General features: G+C 40.3%; 1 protein-coding gene across 1 annotated transcript; it reads right to left on the minus strand.

Annotated features, from left to right (window-relative positions):
- Positions 1-310: 310 nt before the first annotated feature.
- On the minus strand, positions 311-16,414 carry LOC134615876 (protein mono-ADP-ribosyltransferase PARP12-like). Its single transcript, XM_065469507.1, has 13 exons — positions 16,125-16,414; positions 15,304-15,439; positions 11,526-12,114; positions 11,386-11,436; positions 11,178-11,304; positions 10,602-10,767; positions 9,704-9,824; positions 9,504-9,600; positions 6,849-6,924; positions 6,249-6,379; positions 4,479-4,630; positions 4,026-4,323; positions 311-542 (listed from the first exon to the last, which is right to left on the minus strand). The coding sequence occupies exons 1-13, from the start codon at positions 16,400-16,402 to the stop codon at positions 311-313; spliced, it is 2,454 nt and encodes an 817-aa protein (XP_065325579.1). The 5' UTR covers positions 16,403-16,414.
- Between the last annotated feature and the right edge of the window lie 7,169 nt (positions 16,415-23,583).

Raw genomic sequence — 23,583 nt, forward strand, 5'->3', positions numbered from 1 at the left:
AGAAAGGCTTACTCTTGATTCACAGCTGAAACATGTCCAGTAATGAAAACACATGGCGTCACAATGCGTCTATGGCTCTGTGGATGTGTCCTTGCGCAACAGCCCATCTCCTGTATACTACTGCACAGCACAGTCTAGTGCTGTGCTATAGAGCAAACTCTTGTGACAGCACGTATGGATGGCCTATTGCGAAGGAACTGGATTAACTGTATTTTTAAACAGTGTGTAATCATATATTTTAGTCATATCTTATCTAATCATTATAAAAATATAACAGGTAGTCCCAGTACTACTGACCAATCATGTTTTATCATGAAAATGAGCACGGTGTGGTCTGCTGGGGCAGCACCATCTCTGCTGGGGACAGGAAGAGACTGAAGAGGCTGATCCGCAGGGCCAGCTCTGTTCTTGGATGCCCTCTGGACCCAGTGGAGGTGGTGAGTGACAGGAGAATGGTGGCTAAGCTGTCATTCCTGTTGGAGAACATCTCCCACCCCATGCAGGAGACTCTGACAGCACTGAGCAGCTCCTTCAGTGGCAGGCTGCAGCACCCACGGTGTGGGACGGATAGATTTTGCAGGTCTTTTCTTCCAACTGCTGTCAGACTCCACAACATGGTCTCTGCAGATGACCACACATGTGCAGACAGACACACACAAACATCCAATACACCATGATAGCCCTCGCCCACTCTCCCTTATATGCAATATTATGTGCAATACTTATGTGCAATACTTATGTGCAATACTTATGTGCAATACCATGTGAACCTTTTTTTCCTACTATAACAGAGAATTTTATTCTATTTTGTTGGTACTTTATTCTATTGTATATAGCATGTTATTCTTGTTGTATAGTATGTTATTCTATCTTATCCTATTCTATTGTGTTTTTCTTAACTTTTACTGCTCATAAAGTTGTGCTTTCTGCTGGGACCAAAAAATTCCCACATGTGGGACTAATAAATGTTTATCTTATCTTATCTTATCTTATCTTAAGCCTACTCTGCAAGGGGTTTCAAATGGAGAGCTAAAGAGGAAGGTAATATACAGAATGGAATATCCAAACCATCACCATCTAACAGTATATTTTTCTTTTTATAAACTTTTTTACCTGCAGTTATACTCAGACTGTGAACTAGAAAGAAATCCCTTTACTTTACTGATTACTCATTTTCAAAAGTAATTAGTTACTCTATTACTTAGTTACTTTTTAAAAACATATGCAACCTGAATACGTTATAAAGTACTATTGCTTTATAACGTATTCAGGTATCAGCCCAATTCTATTTTTTCTGCATAATCCATCATATAAAATTGAATCAAATGAAAAAGTATCTTTTAAAAACTTAGTATTAGTTTTAATCATGCAGAGTGCACAGCGGACGCTAATGTTTTTACAGAATCAAACTCAAAGTAATGTGAGTACTTCCGAGCTTTAAACGCTGCATGGTCGGACTCTCTCCCGAGCTCCACATTATCCATTCTTCATCTACACACGTCTGCTGCTGCCACAGACGTCACGCGCTCGTATGACACGCTCACAAATAAAATCACGTTTCGGTAACGCAGTAGCGCTTATTGGAAAGTAGCAGTAATCTAATTCCTTTTTTGCAATAGTAATATTGTACTTTACCCATTAATGGAAAAAAGGAATCAGATTACAGTAACGCGTTACAAGTTTAGTTACTTGTAATGCGTTACTGTCCATCCCTGGTCCCCTGTAGTATAGCTGAATTCAGCTGAAGTTATTATAGCTTATAACAAACTGACAGGCTAATATTTTGCCCTCATATCAAGTTTTAAGGAAACTTCCATGTGTTTGACTCCAACAGCAGCAGTGTGCGCTCATCAGTGCACAACAGGGCGAAGTGTGAAAGTTAGGCTAAAAGATAACCAACTACCACAGTATCGTCTTTGTGCTCATCGTTTATTGTTTTCTTTCTTTTTCTCTTTTTTTACATGTTTTTCCAAACACGGAGAAGTGAGTATCACACACACTGCAGCATAGGGATGGGTACCGGTGTCCGGTGCCGTTCTGACATAAACGGTAGTAACCAGACCGAAAAGCAGCGCACATTTCGGTGCTTTATTTCGGTGCTTTTTTTTTCCTGAGCCAATTCTAGCCAATCATTTTACGTTTCCGAGGATAGTAGGCGGGTCCAGGTACGTAGGTTCTTTTAGAGCAGAGCTACAGATTAAAAATGCCCAAGACTAAGCGGTCAAAAGTCTGGCTGTACTTCACAGCAAAAGATGCAAACTCAGCAGCCTGCAACAAGTGCTTTAAGCTGATACTGTGATACTGTCAAAGGAGGTAACACCTCAAATCTGATGAAACACCTGGCGACGCATAGCGTTTTTTTTTTAAAGCCGAGAAATGCGCCGTGTTTGATAGCTTGCTGCGAGACCTCACACCGAGCACATCTACTGCGGGTGTGGTGCCTGTTATCGGACCCGGAGTTAGCAACATCCCCCAAGAACCCGAAGAGTAGAGTCCTGGCCCCTAGCCCTGCCAGTGTAGCAGAAATGATGACGGATGATGATGGCAGCAGCAGCCGTTCTTCTCTGCGTGAGTAGCTTAATGTTGTTCGTGTGTAATTTACGTTGAGTACGCTAACCACATTATTACATTAATGCATGTAAGGTGAACTAGCAAACACCGTCGTAGTTACATGCGGCTGTCTTCTTGTTTGATGGCAGATACTCCCTTCACCCTGGCCAAAAAGGCTAAAATGACCAAAGAAAAAGTGGAAAACAGTTAAACATGAGAGGTTTTTGGACAAAGTTTGTGTTTTTTCCATTGTTTAAGCACTGCTTCCAGCCAAGAGTGATACCATATATGCCCTATAGCTGCAGAAAAGGCTAACATTGTTATCTTTTTACAAAAGAAACAGCTGAACATGAGAGGTTTTTGGACCAATTTTGTGTTCTCCATTCTTTAAGCACCGGTTTGAGCACCGTTTAAGCACCGGCACCGTTTCAAAAGTACCGGTTTGGCACCGGTATCGGATAAAACCTAAACGATACCCATCCCTACTGCAGCACTTTGTTTCTATCTGTGCTCCGAGAAGTTGGTCCCAGCTTCCTGTTGACATCACAAAGGTTGTCTAAACAGCAAAGCTACCAACACACAGTCCGTCATGTGTCTCGGCCAAAGTATTAGGAGAATTTGTGGCTGTAATGGCCTAATCTGACAGTGTGTTAATACAGTGGGATGCGCTAATATGATAACCACTAACTTCCTGAGATAGTTACGAGAAAAGCAATCAAGTGTTTCTTCTTTCTTCTAGCACTCAGCGTGCTTATGTGATATTAGCATTGTGCTGCCATTTCTCTATTATTCTGTATAAAAGTTCTTTCAAAGTTTAATTTGAACATAGAAACATACATAATGAGTGGAAATGCTGTCAATTATTAGAAATTCACCTTAAATAATTTTACAGTACATGTGATTTAGGTTTGAGCATCAAAACAACAAAGAGAAAAAACAAACAAGAAATTTGAAAATGGAAAGAGAAAGTATGAATTATTTAACATTTCTGAAGCTTTCTTTAGAAACCTGCACTACCTCTAATCTACATATTCAGCATGTCTGTCAAAGTTTCTTCATCATTCAAATTAAACCTAAAATACTTTAATAGAATCTAACTGGGAAGCTGGTGCTACCAACTCTTTTTCTGGAGCACAGTTCACAAATCATAACTTTTTCAGGTACCACTTCTGGAAAACCTTTTTACTAACTCAGCTACATATGTCTTGTAATTAACATTTTCAGAAAAATCTAACAATTCCCTTGGGGATAGTGTGGAAAATGGAGTTGATGGTGTGGGTTTGTTGACTGTTCCACTGGTTGAGTCCATGGAAGAAGCTGTGCTGGGAAGGTGCCGCGAAGTGGTTTGACTTAAGATGGTATTTAGTTTGTGTGCTACCGCTGGTCTCTGTACTACTGCTGCTGTGGGTAATACCAGTGGTTTCCCTACTGCCACTTGTCTTGGTACCGCCACAGATTGCTGTGCTAGTCTCGACCCTGCCACTCGCTTTGGTACTGTGCCATCAATAAACATGTTTGTGGTCTTGTACTGTATCAGGTACTCGGGGTAGATCTGCTGCTTCTCAAACACCACAAATATGGAGGGGTTCATTACATCATTCACACAGCTGTCATAGAAGTTTATGCCCCCTCCATCCTTGGAAGGAGGTCGGCGATAATCAGAGGAGCCTTTGGTGAAGTCTCCCACCAGCACCCGTGAGATGAACATGGCTCTCACATCAGTGTCACCGGTGTAGCTGTGGGAGTATCTGGCATCACGGGCAAAGTAACTACCTGTGTTTAGACACCAAAAAAACATGACTGTGAAAAGAATGCATTTGTGGGGAAAGACAACAGGGAAGCATAGTGTCACAAAAATCATCTGCAAGACTGAAATGAAAATGTTTCTGTGTTTTAACTGGATACTATTCAACATTTCTTCCAATCACCTTTGCCATAAGACGTTCCATGAGTTCCACAGATTCTCCAGTCAAAGTTGTGGTGACAGATGGTGTCTACAAATTTGGAGTCAGTGCCATGAAAAAGCTTTTCTTCTGTCACATTTCCTCCTTTGTTTTTGGTCTTCATCTGATTCTTCTGCCTTCAAGTAGGAGACAGAAAAAATTAACTCAAAGGGGTACACGTACAGTAAGTGTGTGAACGTAAAGTCACTCAATCTATGTAGATCTGAGGCAACCAGAACCCGGGGGACAAGAAAGATAGAAAGAGAAGAAAAGAGAAGTTGGGAACAGAGGGATAGAGAGAGAAAAGACACTGAAAATCTGCATAATGACCTGCTCTAGAAAAAAAACCCCCAAAGAAAACAGTAGGAAACCACGGTAACAACCAACATAAGCATAAGTAACAGTAAATAATACATATAGAATGTTACTGAGCAGCATACACGACTAGTAATGCACGATATGTTTACAGGCAACAGCCAACCAAGATAGTGTGTGTGTCTGTGAGTACCTGTTTGTACACCTGTGTGTGTGAGCACACTTGTATTCATAAGGTTTGTTCATGTAAGTGTCCAATAGTAGGTTTGGGGAGCCATAGCCCTGCCACCCAGACATGAAGCAGGCATGGAGGAGATCCAGACCCCAGGCATCTACAGATCCCCCAGAGCATGAAAGCAATGATCATGACACTTTACATATTAATGATCAAGGAGCTGACCTAACAGCCCATTGTTCATTGATTGGTGCTATTTTCATTCACTATGTAAATGTACTATTTATAAGGTTGGAAACCTGCAGTCAGCTGAGACTGAAGAAGTCACTTGGATGAGTGACGAAATGTTTCTCCCACTGAAAACGTCCAGATGAACAGAATCTGGTTTTTCATCGGTGTGTGAATGTTGTTAGTTTGCACTTGAGTTTAGAAGTGCATGTATAAATGTGTGAATGAGGCATGTTGTATACAGCACTTTGAGTACTCCGGGAGAGTAGAAAAGCGCTATATAAGAATCAGTCCATTCAACATTTTGGGACAGAATACTAAAATGCTACTATACTGGACAAAGCAGAAAAAAGTCAGAAATACATGTGTTGATCTTAGACAGATAAAGCTTCTGGTTCTGAAAATCTACATTGCAGTCATGAAGTCAACCATGAACTACAATTTGTTCATTGTTTTGTCTGACAGCAAAACCTTTGGTCATGCATCAGGACAATGATCCCAAGCACAACCACAAATATACAACAGAATGGCTGAAAAAGAAACACATCAATATGATGCCCAATGAATGGCCCAGACTCATTCATGAGTGAAATATTGTAGTGGGACCTTAAGAGAGCTGTGCATAAACAAATGTCCACCAAACTCGATGAACTTAAGCAACACAACCCTAAAAGTTTTTTTTTTTTAAATTCTTTTCAAACAGGGAAGATTAACGTTTGTGTTTGGCAGTGTGATGGTGTGGAGCTCCGCTCTGTCCTCCAAGATGTCAACGCTCACCCCCAAAGACTACTTCCAGAATTTGGGAGTGGAGAGGACAGAACAGAAGGGACATGCGACAAATGCTGGTTGAAAGATAGGATGTCAACCCACATACTCAACTCTGCTGCTCAACCTGCAGCTGCATTTTCCTTACAAACGTGGCACCAATTAAGGGAAAATGAACAGGCTTTCCAGATTGAGCTTTATTCCAAGAAGCATTTTTACAACACAAGCCAAACACATTTAATTACTGGATGCACATTAAATGAAATACGTACAGCTGAAAGGCTTCCCAAAGAGCTTTGTTCTGAATCCTCTCAATGTTGATGATGTCACAGCCTTTCATGGTTTCAGAGAAAAGAGCTACAACCTCTCTAAATTCTTCCGAGCTGGGTTGGAGTGAGATTCGCTATAAGAAAAAACAGGAACATTAAACATTTTCAGTCACAATTATAAAGGAAAAGTAGAATTTTAGTGGAGACAAATAACATGATCACAATGCTAACACACAAATCTTTTAAGGTGATATGAAAACCTATAAAGCAGGTTTTTCAGCAGATAGTGTGAAATGTTTGAATTTATTTTCAGTTATGATTCAAACTCTTTGGTTGGTCTCTATGAACTGCTGAAGGATCCAACATGAACTGTGCTTCTAAAAAACTCATTTCTTATCCTGGCCCATCCTGGTCACTTCTAGTGAAAATCTTAGCATCTTCAGCTCTGCCATTCTGATCTTTTCTTCATTTCTTTTTCTCAGTGAATTTACTTGTTTACTTCTTTTTAAAGATATTATCAAAATAAAATACATTTAGAAACCATCTGCATTTAAGAGTGTGGCCTATAGCAGTAAAGAAATAGTTATCATTTTTTTACAATACCGAGTATCCTGTTTGAGGGATCTGTGTCTTGTCCCAGGTTTCTGGTATTGGAGTGGAAGTTTGAACCAAAGGCCTTCTGCAGAGAGGAAGGGTTAGAATGACTTTAATTATGACATTGTTTTTAAATCAGATAAATCACTGCGGTATGCAGACTACTTTTCTTTATTCAAACTTTTTAAGTTTTGATTTTAAATGAATAAAATATTTTTCCGTTATAAGCAACAATGAAAAACATATTTTTTTAATTTCTTGCAAATTCCTTGAAAAACAAACTAACGAAACAAAAAAACAAACAAAACTAAAGAATTCTGACTCATGCTAAGGTTCCACACAGACGGGGAAATAACTTTTTGATACCCTGCTGAATTTGTAGGTTTGCTCACTTTACAAGGAAATTAAAAAATAAAGTCTCTCATTTTAATGGTCATTTCATTTTAATGGAGAGATCAACCAAAAATTCAGAAACAAAACCCCACATTACCGAGTTCTTTGATTTGCATGTCACTGAGTGAAATAAGGGTTTTATCCCATACAGGGAGCCACATTTCTGCCTCCCACAGAATCAGTCAGTTATGGTTACTCCTGATCTCAACTCTTTATGTGTATAAAGCACCTTAAGGTGACCATTATCTTAATTTGGTGCAATATAAGTTCAACTGAATCCAATATAAAGCACGTCTGTCCTTTTTTTGCATTCCAGCCTGTCCACAAACTAAGGCCAAAGAGCTGTTAAAGCACATGACTGTAGACCGGCACCGTGCTCGAATGGGCCGCAAGACCATCAGCAAGAAGCTTAGTGAGAAGGATGTCAGGCAGGATGATCGTGAGAAAGGTGGTGAATCAGCCCAAAACTACAAGGGAGGTGCTGAATAAACTGAAGGCAGCTGGTTCCACAGTCGTGAAGGACACCACTGGTAACACATTACGTGTTGTGTGCTATCAGTGGTGCTGTTGGTGACTGACACCTACAAGGTCCCTCTGCTCAAGAGGCCAGAGAGACTCAAGAATGGTATTCTTAAGGACTACCTATTTGCCATTGAACATTTAAATGATTCAAAGAAGGCTTGGGCGAAAGTGCTGCGGTCAGATGAAACTTGGCCTCAACTCCCTGGCAGGTTTGGAGGAAGACAAATGCTAAGTATGACCCAGAGAACAGCATCCCTACAGTCGATCACAGAGGTGGACACTTTATGATTCAGGGCTATTTTTCTGCTAAGGGTACAGGAAGACTTCACCACATCGAGGGGCCAATGGACAGTGTCATGTAATGTAAAACCTTGGACGAGAACCTTCTTCCCTTAGGCCAGAACACAGAAGTCGAGTAAAGGATGAATTTTCCAGCATGACAATAACCCAAAAGATACTATCAAGGCAATAAAGGAGGCTATAGAAAATCTGTGGAGGCAGCTGACACTGCAAGTTGCTATGCAGCAGCCAAGAACTCTAAAGGATTTAGAGAGTTTCTGTAAAGAGGAATGCGCCAAAATCCTTACTGAGATGTGTGCAAACCTGGTGACTTACTGTTGTGCTTGCCAAAAAAGGTTCTCCACCAAGTATTAAGACATTTTTGGTTGAAGAGCAAATCCTTATTTCACTCAGTGACATATAAATCTATTTGTAACTTTTATGCAATGTGGGTTTTTTTTCTAAATATCTGGTTGATTTTTGACTCTTCCTATTAAAATAAAACTCCATTAAAATCATAACATTTTTTTAATGAGCAAACTTACAAATTCAACAGGGGATAGAATAAGTAATAGAATATATACAATGAGGGAAATTGTATATTTTTTTGCTTTTAATTCTTGGGATTTAGATCAAATGGGCTAACCTGAACGTGACTGAAAAAAGGCACAGACCTGTGCATATAATATCCCTGTAATTCAAACTATGGCCAGTAAAAAACAAGTCATGAAGTCTTAGCAACTCTTTGTAGAAACTATAGCTATTGGGGTTGATCAGATCAAATGAACACAGCTGATAAATGTGAAACAGAAGAATTTAAGAACAATCAGGATTGTTCCTAGAGTCTTTGAATCTTATTAAGTTAAGTAACTAAATAGATCCTTGTTGAGGGAAGAGACCAGAAGCCCAACAGTGTCTCTAAGAAACCTGTAGACATCATGTTTTGTGAAATCTTTGTTGACTAAAAAGCTAATATGACCAATTACTGATATGGCTAACTACTTATTTACATCTCCATGAGTAAATCATCAACATCAGAAGTCATTTAGAGTCATGTTTTGTCTTCAAAAAACAACTGCAATTCCTTAAATGGCCACTTGAAGATATCTTAAAAAGTTGACCCACTTTTACAGCAGAATGGATAATGTTTACAGCCTGGTACAAAATAATGGTGCCGTGAAAATGACAGTTGTCTTCCATTCAATTTGAGAAAGCTTCATAGGATCTGCCATAAAGACAAGAAAAAAACAAATTCACGAGTGTGGAGCCTGTAGAGATGTGGTCAGGAAGACTCAAGGCTGTACTGCTGCAAAAGGAGCTTCTAAAATTTATCAACACCAGTTTTTGAGTTTTTCAACATATTTTGCCAATATTTCTCATTTCTCAGCATTCAAAGATCTCGTGATTTAGAAAAAAAAAGGTAAAGGGGTCTGAAAACTTTCTTGCAGGGCTGTTTTTGTGATGATGTACCTGACTCTCTTTGTTAGGACATCTGCAGCAGAGACAAACCGTGGTCGTCTGCACACAAGCCTTTTGGTGCCATAGTGCTTATTTGTCTGCATCATGTCTGATGGGTAAAAAAAAGTTTAAACTTACACAATAATTATAAAGCCAATTGTACATGTTAACATTTCTGAAGTCAGCAAACAGTTTCCACATTCTTTATTTACCCTGGAAACTGAGTGAATATGAGTGTGAACCAGCAGTGAACTCCAACACATCTTTATCATTGGCCAGGAACTTCTCCTCCAGCTTTGTGCTGTTGATGTCTGCTGCTTTATGTCCGCTAGTCTGCAAAGCAAGAAAACTGAGCGAGTTTTTGACCTCAAACCTGCACTGGGACATTAATGAAGAACAGTTGATTATAGTACCTGAGCTAATTGTAAATCAGCATCATTATAATTCTTTTAGAGCCACTTTGTCTTTAAGGAGACCTGACTGCATCAAGAGTCAAAAATTAAGTAAGCACTTAAGTACCAAAAAACAGCCTTAAAAAGCTGACCCAAATTTACAGCAGAACTGAATATGTTTACAGCCTGGTACAAAAACGGGTTTTGGTATGGTTTTTTTGCACATTGAAATACTATTGAAACCTAGGTACTAGCTCAGGCTCCTTCCACACCAGAGAAGTGACAATCCATGTACTACATGCTAGTTTTTGGAAGCTACTCCGCAACTTTTGCTATCTAGCAGCCAAATATGATCCCTGGCCGTAACTGGGTTTTTTTTTTCAGATTTTTTTTAATCATTTAAAATTTCTCCTTGAGTGTAATGGAATCACTGCTGATGATATTTTTGGAGGATAGAACAACAACATGAAACACAAGCTGAAAAGCACTGAAATGCATAGTAGAGTTCTCCTGTAGGGGAAACAAAGCACTGCAGGCTCAAACTATGAGGAATTTTTCACATTAGAAATAGTTTGTTTGTGTTTTTCAATAAAACTATTAAATCAGACTCACAATTAGTTACATTTTTTGAATGTGGATACACAGTGGACTGTTAAAGTCGTGCCTTAATGTCTTAGCAATCTGCCAAAATTTCTGCCAACACTCTGTAGTTACTCACAGCGGATGCAAACATGTTCCACCTCCCAAACTCATCCTGCCAGTACCAAAGCCACTCGGTGGTGTGGATGAAGGTCGGCTCAATCACTGAGTTTTCTGTCGAGAGTCGACGCACTTTGTTCTGTCCACAGGTCATAGTGTCAAAGTGCACGGGTGGGCTGGTACTACTGCAAAAAACAGTCAAGAAAGTATTAACATGACGACGTTCAGTTATGTGAAAACTTTGATGATTTTTCTGATTCTTTGTTCAGTATTTAGTGGTGATTTAAACTAAATTTCACTATAATAATTTTGGTGAACATGGAATAATGTGGTACGTGAAACAAACACGGCGTGCCTGAAATGACCATTTTAATAACATTATCTTGCACTGACATCATACAGAGCCAAAATCAAAACTTTTCAAAAACTTTTTACCCTCATAAATATTACTATCACATACACTGAGCTTGATTTTAGTTTAAAAGGAGCATCTGTTATTTTATCAATGTATATTTGAGAAAAGTGAAAACGCTTAGTAGTTCCACTAGATCTTAAAACCCCCCTGAGATGGCTGAGTTGATGAATTGATGAGTACCTGTATGAGTTACTGGGGTCACAGTAGTCTCTCTCAATTGTCTCATTATCGGGCAAATCAGTCCACTGGTGTCCCTCTTGGACCTGCCATCGGTACGGCATCTTGTCATGAGCTTTAAAACATCGATCTAAGAAGAAAGAAGAAAGACAGCTGATCAAAGAAAGAACTACATTAGACCTAAAACACTTACTAACCATGACTTCCTCACCATCATGTTTGCAGTGACCTTTAATGAAGTACATGCAGATCCCTGTTTTATCTGAAAGAAACAGGAGATATTTCACAGGCTTCATTCAGACAGCAGTTTTAGTTCATCTCCCCACAGAAGTGTTTTCAGCTGTTGTTTACCTCTGACAGGCCTCTGTCTATTGTTCTGCCATTCTCCGCCTTTAGCAGCTTCATCACTGACAGCAGCATGAATGTCACTTAAGGAACGAGCATTATGAAAACGCTGATGGTTGCCCCTGTTCCTGGTAACAACGATGTCACTGGCGGGAGAGTTTTCATCGTCACTTTCATTCAGTCTATCGCTGGAGCACAGGTCAAAGGCATCAATGTTTGCAGCAATGTCACTAAGTGAACGGGCTCGATGCAGATCTGGGCGGCTGTTGTGGTTTCCTCTGTTTCTCCTAAAGCCCCTGCTGAGCTGATGGCCACCTCTCCCTCTGCCTCTCTGACTTTGTTGACCATGGTCACTGACTCCAGCCAGCCTCAAAGCCTGTTTATTTGCATAAGCAGCCTTCAAGGACTGAAAGAGTGTGTCAGGTACGCCTCTAGCTTTCAAAGCTTTGAATGGCTGTGGAGCATTAAAATCGTGGTTCTTCCAGCAACTGCACTCACGGCTGATGTAGTTCTCACAGATGTGGAGCCTCTTGCAACGATCACCATCCTGACACCTGCCGAACTCTCCATCACCGTTGTTGTAGTCGTGGCATATCTGATGGAGAAAGGGGGGAAAAAGGGGAGTTACAATAGTAGACTGTATATAAAAGATGAATATAGCCATCGTGATGTCCAACTTCTTTATTTTTATTGATTTTTAGGAACAGGAACATTAACATTTACACAAACACAAAGGAAAAGGCTATGTGAATTTCACATCTACATATACATACATAATCTACACGTGCATGCATGCATACTCATGCATGTATACGCTTTTACATATTTCTGTGCATGCATACACAAGTGTCCATTCAGCATCAAAAGGAATTAAGACCAGAAAATCAGGTTAAATGAAAAGAGAATGGGAAGGGAATGAATAAGATCCTTTCCCCACATTTTTCACAGTCCTTTTGCATACGCGAAAACCATTTCGACCGATATCTTTGAAATTTGTCTTTACAGAGTCTTAAAGAAAAGGTCATCTTTTCCATTTCACAAATATCTTTTACTACGGTCCAACCATTGGTGGGTCCTTGTCCAGCCATCTTCTAGTTATTGTTTTTTTACTTGCTGCCAGGAATATTTTAAAAAGGTGTTTATCTTTCATATTCATCTCAACTGGTACATTTCCCAAATATATTGTAGCAAAGCAAAACTCAATCTTGAAACCCATAACCTTTTAAATCCTCATTAGAATTTCGGCCCAAAAAGATTTAATAGCCCGGCAGTGCCAGAATATATGTAGTGGTCATCCATAGTGTTGCCTCATTGCCTCCAGCAGTTACCAGGTTCAGGTTTGCTATTCTGAAGTGATTTATACTTAGATGTAATGAAAAATCTAATACTATTCTTCCAGGAAAATTCCCTCCAAAGAGGGGAGCTAGAGGTAGTTATGTTTGTTTTACAAATATTTTACCAATCTTCATACATAAGTGTGATATCTGCTTCTTTCTCCCATCTGTTCTTAACATACTGGGTGGAGTGCGTCCTGTATGATTGTAACCATCAGTACAGTTTCGAGATCAGCCTTTTATGTACTTTACCTTTATAGGTGTCGACAAACATGTCAATGAGGCCCGCCTCCTCAGAATCCTCCCTTGCAACTTTTAATATTTTTATTAAAATGGTGTCTCAATTGTAATTATCTGTAAAAGTGTTTTATTTAACCTGTAAGTTTCACTGAGTTGTAGGAAGCTGTCCATGTCTGTTTTGGTTGAGATTTTACAGTATGCTGTAAATTCTCTGAACACCACATCCAACTGTGCTGGTGTGAAACCTGTATCATATCCTTAGTATTCGCATTTTCCTTTCCAAATTGAATTTTTTCCTTTGTTTAATCCATATATTTAAAGCTACTTTGCTGCAATCATGCAATTTACGCAATTTTCTGTAGACTTATATCACCCAGTAAAGACTGTAGAGGTGAATCTAATCGAGCAAGTTCCAAATCTTTCCATTTTGCTTCATATCTGTTATCACAGAGTTTAACCAAATCCTGAAGCTGTGCCGCATTGTTATAGTCCTCCAGGCTAGGTAAGGATAATCCACCTTGGTCTTTTGGTAAGTGTAGAGTCTTAAGTCGTACCCTGGGTCTTTTACATTGCCAAATAAATTGTGAGGTCATTCTTTTCCACTCATTAAATTGTTTTTGGGGAATTTCAATGGGCAGGGATTGAAAAAGAAACAACAGACGGGGTAAAACATTCATTTTCACAATTTCTATTCTACCACACAGACCAATTGTCAAAGGTGCCCATCTTCCCAAGTCCACTTTTATATTTTATATATATATATTTTATATTTAAGTTATAAATTTCCGTCAAATCCTTTGGTATGGTGACTCCAAGATATGTCGGTTTGTTAGTATTCCATTTGAAATCATTTTACGTATGTCTTCTTTTGGTACATAGTTGTAAGTTTGAGTTTGGGTTTTGTGTATATTTAATTTGTAACACGAGTATTGGCTAAACTGTTCAAGGCGCGTGATCAGTTTGGGAAGACTAGAGTCTGGATTTTTAAAGGTCATCTGTCATCTGCGTATAAGCATATTTTATTCTCCACTCCTTTAACTTGAATGCCCTCGATTTTCTGGTCTTCTCTAATCCATTGAGCCAGGGGCTCTATAAAAAGTGCAAACAAGCACTCTCCAGTGTAATAGTCCAAGACGAATTTCCATTCATTTTAATCCGCGCAGTTGGACAACTGCATAGCAATTTCAAACAGCCTATGATCTGCTCTTTGAATCCAAATTGTTTTAGTACTAGATAAAGAAATTCCCATTGCACCATATCAAAGACTTTCTCTGCATCCAAACTCCAAGCAACTGATTTAAATTGATTTTGACTCATAGTATTAATAACATGGTAAATGGTAAATGGCCTGTATTTGTATAGCGCTTTACTTAGTCCCTAAGGACCCCGAAGCGCTTTACACTATATTCAGTCATTCACCCATTCACACACACATTCACACACTGGTGGTGGCAAGCTACATTGTAGCCACAGCTGCTCTGGGGCGCACTGACAGAGGCGAGGCTGCCGGACACTGGCGCCACCGGGCCCTCTGACCACCACCAGTAGTCAGAGGGCAATAATAATAATAATAATAATAATAATAATAATAATAATAATAATATTATTATTATTATTATTATTATTATTATTATTATTATTATTATTATTATTATTAGTAGTAGTAGTAGTAGTAGTAGGAATAACAATAACAACAACAATAATAATAATAATAATAATAATAATAATAACAATAACAACGTCTTCAAGCAACTTAAAGAAGTCTTTTCTTTCCAAGCTCCTTAGACTTTGCTCTAAATGGTTCCAAAAACTGCAAGGTTAACTGTTGACTGAGGTCAGCGGTCAATGTGTCATCATTTTCACATAAACTTCTATACAACTCATTTTTTATATTGTTGTTGTTCAAACCAGTAATGTTTTGTGAAGTCGATGGAGGGCTTGCTTGATCAACAGATCCAGTATTTATTAAAGTTACACTTAAGCTTGCGTATAAAAACTTGGCAGGAAAAGTGGAGGACAATACAGATTTAATTAAATGATTAAATTAGTGAGCTAACAATCACTTACATAACAAGAAAAAAAAGAAAATTAAATAATTGAAAGCTGGGAGTAAAATCAGCTGGAAGATGCCAAATATCAGAAAAGGTGACAGTTCATTTTAATGCAAACTAGACTTGTCTGGTTCATGATATGTGTGTTGTTAGACTTACATCAGGAAGGAGTGTGTAGTCACTCTGCAGCAGCAGTGTGCACAGCTCTTCCCGGCTCAGGCTCTCCAGCTCATGCTCCCTCAGAAGTCTTTGGTTATGCCCAGAGGTCAGCTCATGGGAGAAGCTGCAGCCCCTCCTGTTATAACAGAAGTCATACTGCTGAGTCATGACTGGGTGTGCTAGCATTTATTTGCTCAGTTAAGAATAAAAAAAAACAGCGTCATATAAGACAGCTGTCTTTGTGTAATGATTAATAAGGCTTATCTGCATGGTACAAAGTCAGCTGTTAGGTTCAAGGCAAATAGCCACCCTGATAACTCTCAGAAACAGTACGACATCAATGTGAAAACTAAGTTTGAAGTTTAGGGAAACATGCTTGGGAAACAGGATTAGCCCAATAGTAGATTTTTTTTTTATATGTGGCTGGGTAGACGTAGCATCCGCTTTAGTTTTTATTTTTCATAGTAAACTTTGCTAATGTTGGAAAATCTTTCTGTTCTTTGGATGAACGTAGCCATGTTCTTTTCACTGTCACTCTTTTTACTCATTTCAAAGCTAAACTTCAGTCTAAAAGACGACCAGAGAGCAACTTTTCCTACTGGCCTTCAAAGCCACATTTTGTTACTTGTTTAGGTTAGCTTTTTGAATAAATGTGTCAAACTGCTATAAATTGTCGGATTTTCCTAACAATACCTAAAGGCACCATCAGTGTCCTGGACTTTAAACCTGTTGATTTTACAACCATATGTGATATAACTACATGACATAAATAACAATCCCTAAATAAGCTCTGTTACTTACTTTAAGTCCAGTATATTTACCTGAGCTGAGTGAACTGACAGAATCCGCTGAAGAGGATGTTTTTACACAGGTGCAGACCCCTGCACGTCCCCAGACAGTCTTTCACTCTGCAAAGTCTCAGGCGGGTCCTGGCCACCACCTTCGGCTGTCCGTTTGGACAACACGAAACAAATTTCTCTCGGTTACAAATGATCTCCGACAACTTCGTAGGATCGCCGGAAAACAGATTATACACTAAATCCTCAGTGTTGACTGCTCCGTGACCGGCGCAGATCATTCTCAGTATTTCTGTCTCCATCGTGTCCGAGCTCTGCCTGCGTTAACTTCCACCTGTGACATTAAACTGACGAAAGCTTCATTTCTGACGACTGGAAAGTGAAACTCAACAACTTTTAACCTGGACTGATGCTGTAATGCTGCTGTTTTCCACTCTGAGTCGTCACCGCGCTGTATGACCTCCATACATCCCACACCTCGACTTTCTTCTACTTCACAGCTGAAACATTTCCAGTAATGAAACATGCCATGAAGATACAGGATCTATATAAAACAGAAAATTCGCAACAAAAACATTTAGAATTTATTGAAAAACAAATGTTATGCCAATTTAAAAAAGAGAAATGAGTAAACAGAATTAAAGGGAAATGGATTAAAAAAATCAAAGATTTATTTTGACCTTTTCTATCCTTAATAGTTTAAATCATATTAGCAAATGTATTAGCTTTGGGATTAATTAAGGGATTAGCCCTTAGATTAGCTATTCCATTTAACATTTCCAAAAAGAAATGCAAGTTTGTCATGCCGTGTGATGTAAGGAGCTCTCCAACTGGTTACAGAGACAGGCTGGCTGCCTTGATAACTAGCTGCCAGGGACGATGATGCATACAGAGAGAAGGTGCAGTGGCTGGCACTTTGGTGCAATGCCATAATCTATCTCTTAATGTTGACAAAACAAAAGAGCTGATTGTTGACTTTAAGAAGACCGAGGCTGTCCATCTCCTGCTCAGCATTGCTGGTGTCACAGTAGAGTGAAGAGCACCAAATTCCTCAGTGTTCACATCACAGAGGACCTGTCCTGGACCAGCAACACCAAATCAGTGACAAAAAGGGCCCAGCAGTGACAGCACTTCCTGAGACAAATGAAGTAGGTGCACCTCCCTAAACCCATCCTTATGTATACAACTACATGTGACTGAATCACAACAACTCTGCAAAGATGAGTGGGTTAAAATTCCTCCACAATGCTATACCTCTGTGCGTGCGTGCGCATGTGAGAGTGAGAGGGATAATATTATGCCTACATATGTTATGAATGCATTTCATTTTGTTTGATTATTGTACTTAGTTTGTACATTTGTTGGGTTGATACTTAATTGCACTGAACTGCAGCATGTGACAATCAAAAGCTACATTTTAGCTATTAGGAGTAGCTGTCACAAACCAGGCTGCACAGCCATGACAAAAAACCAGAGATGCATGGGAATGTCATCCAAACTAGTTTAACTAAATAAAACAGAAAAAAGAAACCTTGCACCAACTATGGTGTGTTTGAAGTCAGTACCATCAGTGGTGTAGAGGAGTGCATGGGTGGAAAAATGGTGTATGTAAAGTTTTCACTTAGGCGGCGGTTGTCCTTCTCTCCTGGATCGGCTGGAGCTTTCTTTTGGTGCCTTCCCAGCTCTGACAAATGTCCAGCTGGATAACCACATTTACTCAGGGCCTTCTTGATGTGATGTTCTTCTGCCTCCCTGGCTGCTGTGTCAGTGGGGATGGTGTTCGCTCTGTGTTGTAGCGTCCTGATGACACCCATTTTATGCTCCAGTGGATGATGAGAGTCAAACCTTAAATACTGATCCGTATGTGTAGGTTTACGGTAGTGGTGCAACGGATCAAAAATCTCACGGTTCGGATCGGATCACGGTTTTAGGGTCACGGATCGGATCAATTTTCGGATCAGCAAAAATAAAAAAAGACAAAAATTCGACTCGCCATTTACTTATTTAAGTATTTTTTGCCTATTAAAAAACATTCAACTGAAGACTCATTCCATGCACTTATATAAAAACAAATTAAGGTGCAATATGGACATTATGGCTGCGTGCAGAGGATGCAGAGGATGCCCAGCATGGTCCATAAACAACCAGAGGAGTCTGTTCAGTGACAGGTTGCTTCTCCCAAAGTCAAAGACCAGCAGACTTAAAAAGTCCTTTGTCCCAGACACCAACAAACTGTTTAACTCCTCACTGGAGGGGAGAGGGAGGGGAAATGGGGACAAAGGAGGGGGGAACAAGTAAGCTGTAGTGCCTTTTCACTGTGCAATAGTTTTTGTTAATATCCAACGGTGTAATAGACTCACAATACTTGAAATGTGCCGTTCCCTTGTATTCTTATTCCTATTTATTCTATTTATCCCTTTTGTAGTCTCTGTATTTATATATGTGTATATTTGGTATATTTCTGCTCACATTCTGCAACTTCTGTCGGTGCTGTGCTACTGGGAACTGAATTTCAGTTTGAACCCACCTGAGGGATAAATAAAGTTTCATCTAATCTAATGTAATGTAATCTATAGGGCAGTGCAGGGCTTTGTATCTACCACTCCGCTGTGATATAACGAGCGGTCACGGTCACGTGGCTTTCCGTTGCCCTGGAGCTCCACCCATTTGTAGTTAGAGCAACAGAAGATGCCTGGGACAGTTCAGCCATAACTTTAAACTTTTCCTGCTCATACATGCTTGGAACGATCTTGTCACTGAAGTGGACGCGCAACGAGATATCATAGCGTGGCTCAAGCACGTTCATCACAGTTTAAACCCCTTGTTTTGCACAACGGAATACGGCCTCCCGTCTGCAGCTAAACACCCCAATAGCTTTTGTAATAGCTTTAGCCCGGTCGGATTGGGCAGCAAAGGGCTGCTTAAATGCCGCAAACTCCTCTGCTCCGCTACTTGGACCGCTAGCGCTGGCCATAACTACCGCTTGACAGACTGACCACGCGCACCATACACATACTTTTTTTTCTTTTTCGAATCTTCGGATCACGTGCGTACCGAACCGTGGAGTGGGATCGGTTCGGATTTCGGATCAACCGTGATCCGTTGCACCACTAGTTTATGGTACACATCAGCTTTTAGATGTCCCCCATTACTGATGGAAATCTAACAGTCTAAGAAGGCTAACCTGCCACTTTTCATATCCTCCCTGGTGAATTTGATGTGTCGGTCCACCAAGTTAATGTGATCCGGGAAATGTGGTACGTCGTGAGACTTTTGTCAAAGCTGGGAAGGCGCCAAAAGAAAGCTCCGGCCAATCCAGGAGAGAAGGACAACCGCTGCCTAAGCTAAAACCTGTAGCGATCCCATAAGTGTCAGGAGTATTGGAGCAGTTCAGACGCATTTTTTCTAAACACCGGGTCTCTGTGGCTTTTAAACCCCAAAACATGCTGCACCAAAAATTGGTCCACCCCAAGGATCGGGTCCCCCGACACAAACAGAGTAACATAGTGTACGCTGTTAAGTGCCAGGAGGATTGCCAGGATTTATACATCGGGGAAACCAAACAACCTCTGGCGAAGCGGATGGCACAACACAGAAGAGCTACCTCGTCAGGCCAGGACTCTGCAGTCTATTTACACCTACAGGCCAGTGGACACTCTTTCAAGGATGAGGATGTACACATCCTGGACAGGGAGGAACGCTGGTTTGAGCGCGGAGTCAAGGAGGCCATTTATGTGAAAAGGGAAAGACCATCTGTGAATCGAGGAGGGGGCCTAAGGGTACATCTTTCGCCATCTTACAATGCTGTGATTGCAGCCATTCCCCAACTCTCTGTGAATGGTACTCATGGTCACTGATCAGTAGTTGTTGATCAATGGTCATGACAATTTGCATAATCATGATGAAGGAACTGAGCTCACAGCCCATTGTTCCTTCAGTGGGCTGGTTTCAGTCATTATGCAAATGTACTGTTTATGAGGTTGGGGAAACCTGCAGTCAGCTGAGACTGAAGAAGTCACTTGGATGAGTGACGAAACGTTTCTCCCACAAATCGCTACGTCCAGATGAACAGAATCAACTTTTGGAGATTTACTTACCTGGATGATTGAGCATGCATCAAGACATATCTGCATTAATGTGTGCATGCGTGGAGTTCTGAGGTTGGTTGGAAGGGTGGACCTCTGTCCATAATCATATGTGTGTACAAACATTTTCCTGTTTCAGTTTTTATGGAATCTTGTATCGATTTAACTTAGTTGGTTTATATTTATATTTAATTGCCGTTAGTTTTATGATCAGATGAATGTGGGGGAATTTCCTAAATTTTATCAGTGGTATGGTCTGTTCCTATTTAAGGATGATTTTCAGTCCACTGGTTCCCTTCATGTCTGCCGGTATTCCATCCTGTCTGATGGTTTATTAACAACAAATCGCTACAAGCTTCAAACCTTCAACCACACACCAGCTATTGCCCTCAGAGCCTTTGCTCCCCGTTTTTACTGTTCTGCACCTCCTCATCATTCTCTAACTCCTCCTGTTGTCCAAACAACAGCAACTGATAGGGTGGTAGGCCTTTCTCCTTGGACAAAGCGGTTATTATCAGTCTATTCAACAAGCTTCAATCATGCAGAATACAACAACAATAACCGCAGCACTCTATAGTAGCTAGGAAACATGCCATTTATACTAACAAGGACATGCAATGGTCAATTTTTGAGTCAGATCACTATTTGTTTGGCGCCTTCACCGGTTTCTGGCAGATTAGGCTTAACCTCAGCCAGAGTTTACAAAGGTGATTGTGCAGGTATGTGTCAGGTGGTGCTATTTAGCTCCAGCTTTACCTTTTATCTGGACAGCACTAGACTGGATGTGCATTTAATCACCTCATAGGGTCCAGTCCACCAGGGTTCAAGCCACTTTCTATTGTCCACCAGGGTTCAAGCCACTTTCTATTGTGGACTTTCACCCACACCTAGTCACCAGCCTTTATTACTGGAGTCTCAGTTGTAGTTTTCTCTGGCTCAGCCAGCTGCACCTGCTTAAACAAAACTTAAAAACTCACTTAGTCTACGCTGTCATATATTCATCACAGTTCACCTGCCAAACATCCAGAGAGGTCATATGACCTCCCTCTCAGGGTTGGGCCAGGCATTGGCCTGCCTCTCAGCGACTCATGTGGCATCAGGTGTGTATGCGCACCCGGAGAGGTTCTCATCGACATAAGAAAAATGGGGAGAGCGTCCACCCATCTCAGTCTACTGTCTTAATATATGCCATAATTTTTCTCTTCAAAGTCTGATTTGCCCTTTTCACCATGGTGAAAAGGGCAAATCAACCCTGTGAGGCAGGGTGGTAAACAAATCGGTGTGTTATACCTAGAGCCTTTTCTACCTCTGCCAGTTCTTTATTGGAGAAATGTGAATCATTGTCAGAGCATATGCTCCTCGAGACACCATATCAGTCTTTGCCACCTGGTGCTGCAGTAGTCTTTTCAATGGAGCTTTAACTTCTTTCCCCTCCTGTTTTCCTCTTTACCACATACCGACGATGGTAGTGCTCCAATTTGTCCACCTGCATTCTGTAGGGCAACCTACCTAGGCCCTTCACAAACTGCATCCGCCAGAGTGCCTGCATTGCAGTACCGGACTCACACATTGTCCACCTGTATGTTTCTCCCACAGGGTGGTGGCCCTTTTTAAGTACTCCAGCATCCTTTCGTTGTCTTTCATTTTTATGTTGCCCGTGGTTTCCGTATTACGATCAGTTGGGTATTCCTTCCTTAGAACCTCCCAGAGGTGCTTTTGGTACAGGTTAAATGGCGTAGAGTTGTTGGCGTTTCCTTCCAGTCGCCAGGATCATTTTCTAATTTCCATTTTTCTTGGATTTCATTTTGGATTTCCTCCCTTATGGAGTCCTCTTATTCTGAGGCCTCCTGTAGGGCCAGCCCTCCGACGAACCCTTTTTCCATCATATGCAGCCTTTGGATGGTGTAGGGGGGAAAGCTGCCACTGGTTTGTGACACCACTTTTCACTTGGAACAGTGGGGCTTGTACTATACTGCCCCATATAGGGGTAGCGTTGTATATGTTCTCTCTCTTTTTTTTTTTTTAGGAAAGAAAGAAAATTTGTAACAAACAAAAAATAAAAATATGTCAAGTAAAAGTTTCCCATTGGTACCAATGTTTTTTTCTCACTGACAACCTTGTGGCACAACTACAGTAGTCACCTTAAAATCTTACCTGGATGCACCCTTCTAAATCAGGTTTCCAGTTCAAAATAAAACACAATTTCAATGCCAAAGGTCCAAATGGCAACATTCATTTGCCAGTGCATAGACCTTGCTAGCTGGTTGCATAGGACATAGTGAATTTCCAGATAATCACTCTTCACAGTCTGTTAGCACATAAAAGCACTGTTTGTAACATTAACCATGTTGACAAAATGAAAATAAAACACTGAAATATGTAATAATCTTTGCATCGGTTTTAAATGCTTCTTCAATCTTCCCAGCAGTTTGAATATTTACAATTTCAATCACATTAAGGCTGGCAAAATAAATACAGTCAAAGGGCATGCATGAAACCAAACAATAACCTAAACTGGGTGAACTAAAACTAAAACATGAAAAAACCTTAAACATGGTGAACTGACATGGATACCTGAAGATGTAAAGTGGACGAGCAGACGACCTGACAAGAACTGACTGAAAACACACTGACTAAATACACACAGGAGGCTAATGAGTGAAGTGGGAACACATGGGAACAGCTGACACACATGAACATAACGATGTCACAAGGGGAGAGTAAAACTAAACACAGAGCACAGGAACACAGGCATGAAACTCGCAGACATGAAACATATGAAGGGCAAGGGAGACTTAACAGGGGTTGAAACCACAAGGGGAAACTAATAAGCAAATGAACTTACATAGCCTAATGAATCAAAAGACCCAGGATCATGACAGACAGTGCAGGAGTGTGAAATGGCTAACCAATTACTTTCTCCAGTAAAGTAATTAAGTAAGGTACTGCATTATTTTAAGAAAAGTAAGGAGTAATGTGAAAGACATTATTTAAGTAAGGACCCAACATTGGTGACAATAATCAGGCACCGCCACCTGTGCATACTCAGCATGATTCAATATACATTATGCATTATCGCCTTCCTAGCATTTGACAAATAGCTCTGCTACTGCTGTCACCACTTTCTCACACTGAGCACACGACTTAGAGTCTGGAGCCATGGCAGCAAACATCCAGTGTGATCACTTTGGCAGTGGGTCATTGATGATTCTTAAAAAGTGGCACAGACCTCCATGTGTTAGCCAACAGTTCCCAGGACTGTTCTTTGTTTTGCAACTTTGTTGCTTGCAGTTGCAACATAGCTGAATTCATTTGAAGTTATCATCATAGTTGATAACTAAATGATGCCAGTTAGGCATGCCTCTTTTTTTTTTGAATAGAATAGAATAGCCTTTTAT

The sequence above is a fragment of the Pelmatolapia mariae genome, linkage group LG17 (genome assembly GCF_036321145.2).
Source record: "Pelmatolapia mariae isolate MD_Pm_ZW linkage group LG17, Pm_UMD_F_2, whole genome shotgun sequence".
NCBI lineage: Eukaryota > Metazoa > Chordata > Actinopteri > Cichliformes > Cichlidae > Pelmatolapia > Pelmatolapia mariae.

Coding starts and splice junctions, on each gene's coding strand:
- LOC134615876 (XM_065469507.1), bottom strand. CDS start 16,402: ATGGAGACAGAAATACTGAGAATGATCTGCGCCGGTCACGGAGCAGTC. Junction 11,305..11,385: donor AGGTCACTGCAAACATGATG/GTGAGGAAGTCA, acceptor CTTTCTTCTTAG/ATCGATGTTTTAAAGCTCAT. Junction 4,324..4,478: donor TGGAACGTCTTATGGCAAAG/GTGATTGGAAGA, acceptor GTCTAAACACAG/GTAGTTACTTTGCCCGTGAT.